The 2,500-nt window shown below is 45.0% G+C and overlaps 1 protein-coding gene across 1 annotated transcript in view; it reads left to right on the top strand.

Moving 5' to 3' along the window:
* Positions 1-2,500, top strand: part of LOC134448084 (phosphofurin acidic cluster sorting protein 2-like) — a 254,249-nt gene that overhangs the window by 242,653 nt on the left and 9,096 nt on the right. Inside the window, exon 21 of the mRNA XM_063197846.1 lies at positions 1-51. This exon is cut by the window's left edge and continues 88 nt beyond it. Coding sequence (XP_063053916.1) covers positions 1-51 — 51 coding nt within the window. The remainder of the gene's footprint in view (positions 52-2,500) is intronic.

Raw genomic sequence — 2,500 nt, 5'->3', positions numbered from 1 at the left:
CTGCACGCCTCCCTCATCCCCATCAGTCTCCAACGCACTCTCTGGAGCAGGGTAGGTCTTCAAATACACACACACACACACACCCACACACACACACGTCGCGCACACACACGTCACACAAGTCACGCACACATGCACACACACACACACACACACACACACACACACACACACACACACACATTCACACACACGTCACACACACACACACGTCTCACACACACACACACACACACAATAATTCCAAACAGGGCCCTCACCACCAATACGGGAGGGCCCTGGGCCCAGGTACAAATGCCCTGCTCGCCCTGCCCATAGCTCCGCCCCTGCACACATACGCACACACACACACACACACGCACGCACGTACACACACACACACACACACACACACACACACACACACACACACACACACACACACACACACACACACACACACACACACACTCTTTGGGCAGAGTAAGTGTAATCTTTTCTTTATCTACCACATACAGAGATACGTATGCCCGAACTGCACAGTGTAGGTGGCACTACCTGTATGTAGACTAGAGATGCACCGGGTCCTGATTTTTAGGATCCTGCCGGATACCGGAGCCACTGCTTAAGATCCTGCCGGATCCGGAACCGGATACTGGATCCTACAGAAGGGTTAAAACATATAGTCTACTCGCACACGTGGGCCCTTTTTATTACGTTGGCTCAAACTATTTTTTAGACTCATTGGCTTATTGCCACACTGCCTGCAACGGCCGCTTCCAAAGGGCTTTCACTCCATGCAGTGATTGGGGTTGTGAAAGACTGACTGAAAAACCTAGGCTTGAGATGCACCAGACCCTGATTTGTAGGTAACATGCCGGATACCGAATCCACTGCTTAAGATCCTGCCGGACCCGGATCCTGTAAAAAACCCTATTATCCTGCCGGATCCGGAACCGGGACCGGATCCGGTGCATCTCTAATGTAGACTGAACTCTTACACAATCTTATCTTCCACACAGCCGTGTAGTCAAACACATAACTAATATCAGGCACAAGCTTCCTACCACTATCAGGTTTATCTGACACAGTATCACGCCTATTTACATCTCAAAAAGAATTTGCTTCCAGACATAGAGATCAGCTCATGTAAATATTAACAGTGGAAGTAAATGTTAAAAGGTCAGGTGGTACATTTGGGTGTTTCATAGCATCACCCTGGACGCGGATTTTACAGTAGGAGGCGGATTTCTTCTATTGTTTGTTAATGAAAATGAGCATATTCCTCGCTGAATATCAGTGCAAGTTTGTGGCTGAAATGCTAAATAAAGCCATGTAAGTTATGGCTGGTGGTGGTGTGGGGAATTTGGGTAACACTTTATTTTAGGGATACATCTATTAGCACTAATGCATACAATGTGCCTGTATAAGTAACTTGTAAGGCATGTACAAAGCAAAATCAAACATTTGTTAGGCATGTATTCGCAAATGTCTTGTTCATGCACAATAAGGGATTTATTACCAATTTAACCTTAGTAAGGACCTTGTAGGCCTTAGCGTTTGCTTAGTACATGCCTTACAAGTTACTTATGCAGGCATTAACATTGTATGTATTAGTGCTAATAGATGTATACCTAAAATAAAGTGTTACCGGAATTTGTAATGTCCCCCTCCCTCCCCTACCACCCACTTCTGTGTACCCTTCAGAGGTGACGAAAGTAAAAGTAGAAGTACAAAGCAAAACCTGTTATAGGGCGATTCTCCAATTAGGGTACAATTTGACCTGCACAATTTCAGGAAACGTGAAAACTGAACTATTGGTATACTTAGTATTCACATTTTGACGATGACTGAAGATGTTGGCAGTGATCATGTTTCGTAGATAACTAATACTACATTTCTGTCAGAACCATTTCAGTCAAGAAACACAAGAGAAGAATATAAATGCAATTTCTTTTGTTGAAATTATGAATTACAATTGGCGGTATAACTCTGTTCGGAGGAACCCCCCTATTTCCATGAGCAGCATGGAAAAGCATTTAGTCAGGGGGCAGCAGCAGTTTAGGGAATTCTCACCCCAGCAGGACAGGGCGAGAGATAACCCCCCATGAACAGAGCCAAGCGACGTGACAAGAGAACATGTCACATCATACACGACAAGGTGGAGCAGGGGAGGTGGTGGGTAGCAAAAACCGAGCAGCATACAGTTGAGAGGAAGTGGATAGAATTTAAAAGGCGTGCTGAAGCCGTGTGGCCAATCGCTAGGGAAGAAAGATTATCAGCTGAGAGAATGCACCTGGATCAATTAGGAATTAATTAGATGAAGGGGAGGGCAGCAAGCTTCTTGACTACCATGGCCTGGCCAGAACTGACGTTAGTACTTTAATTTTTTGTATTTTTTCCTGACCAGGCAAAGAAAATGCCAATTTGTAAGCCCCCTACCACTCACCTTTCTGCACCCTTCCAAGGTGACCAAAGTAAAAGGAGTTAAAAAAAAAGAAAAGCTTGCCGTACTTTCCTT

The sequence above is a fragment of the Engraulis encrasicolus genome, chromosome 1, assembly GCF_034702125.1.
Source record: "Engraulis encrasicolus isolate BLACKSEA-1 chromosome 1, IST_EnEncr_1.0, whole genome shotgun sequence".
Lineage (NCBI taxonomy): Eukaryota > Metazoa > Chordata > Actinopteri > Clupeiformes > Engraulidae > Engraulis > Engraulis encrasicolus.
The sequence above is the reverse complement of the archived record's forward strand: the minus strand, read 5'-3'. Positions and strand labels throughout refer to the sequence as shown.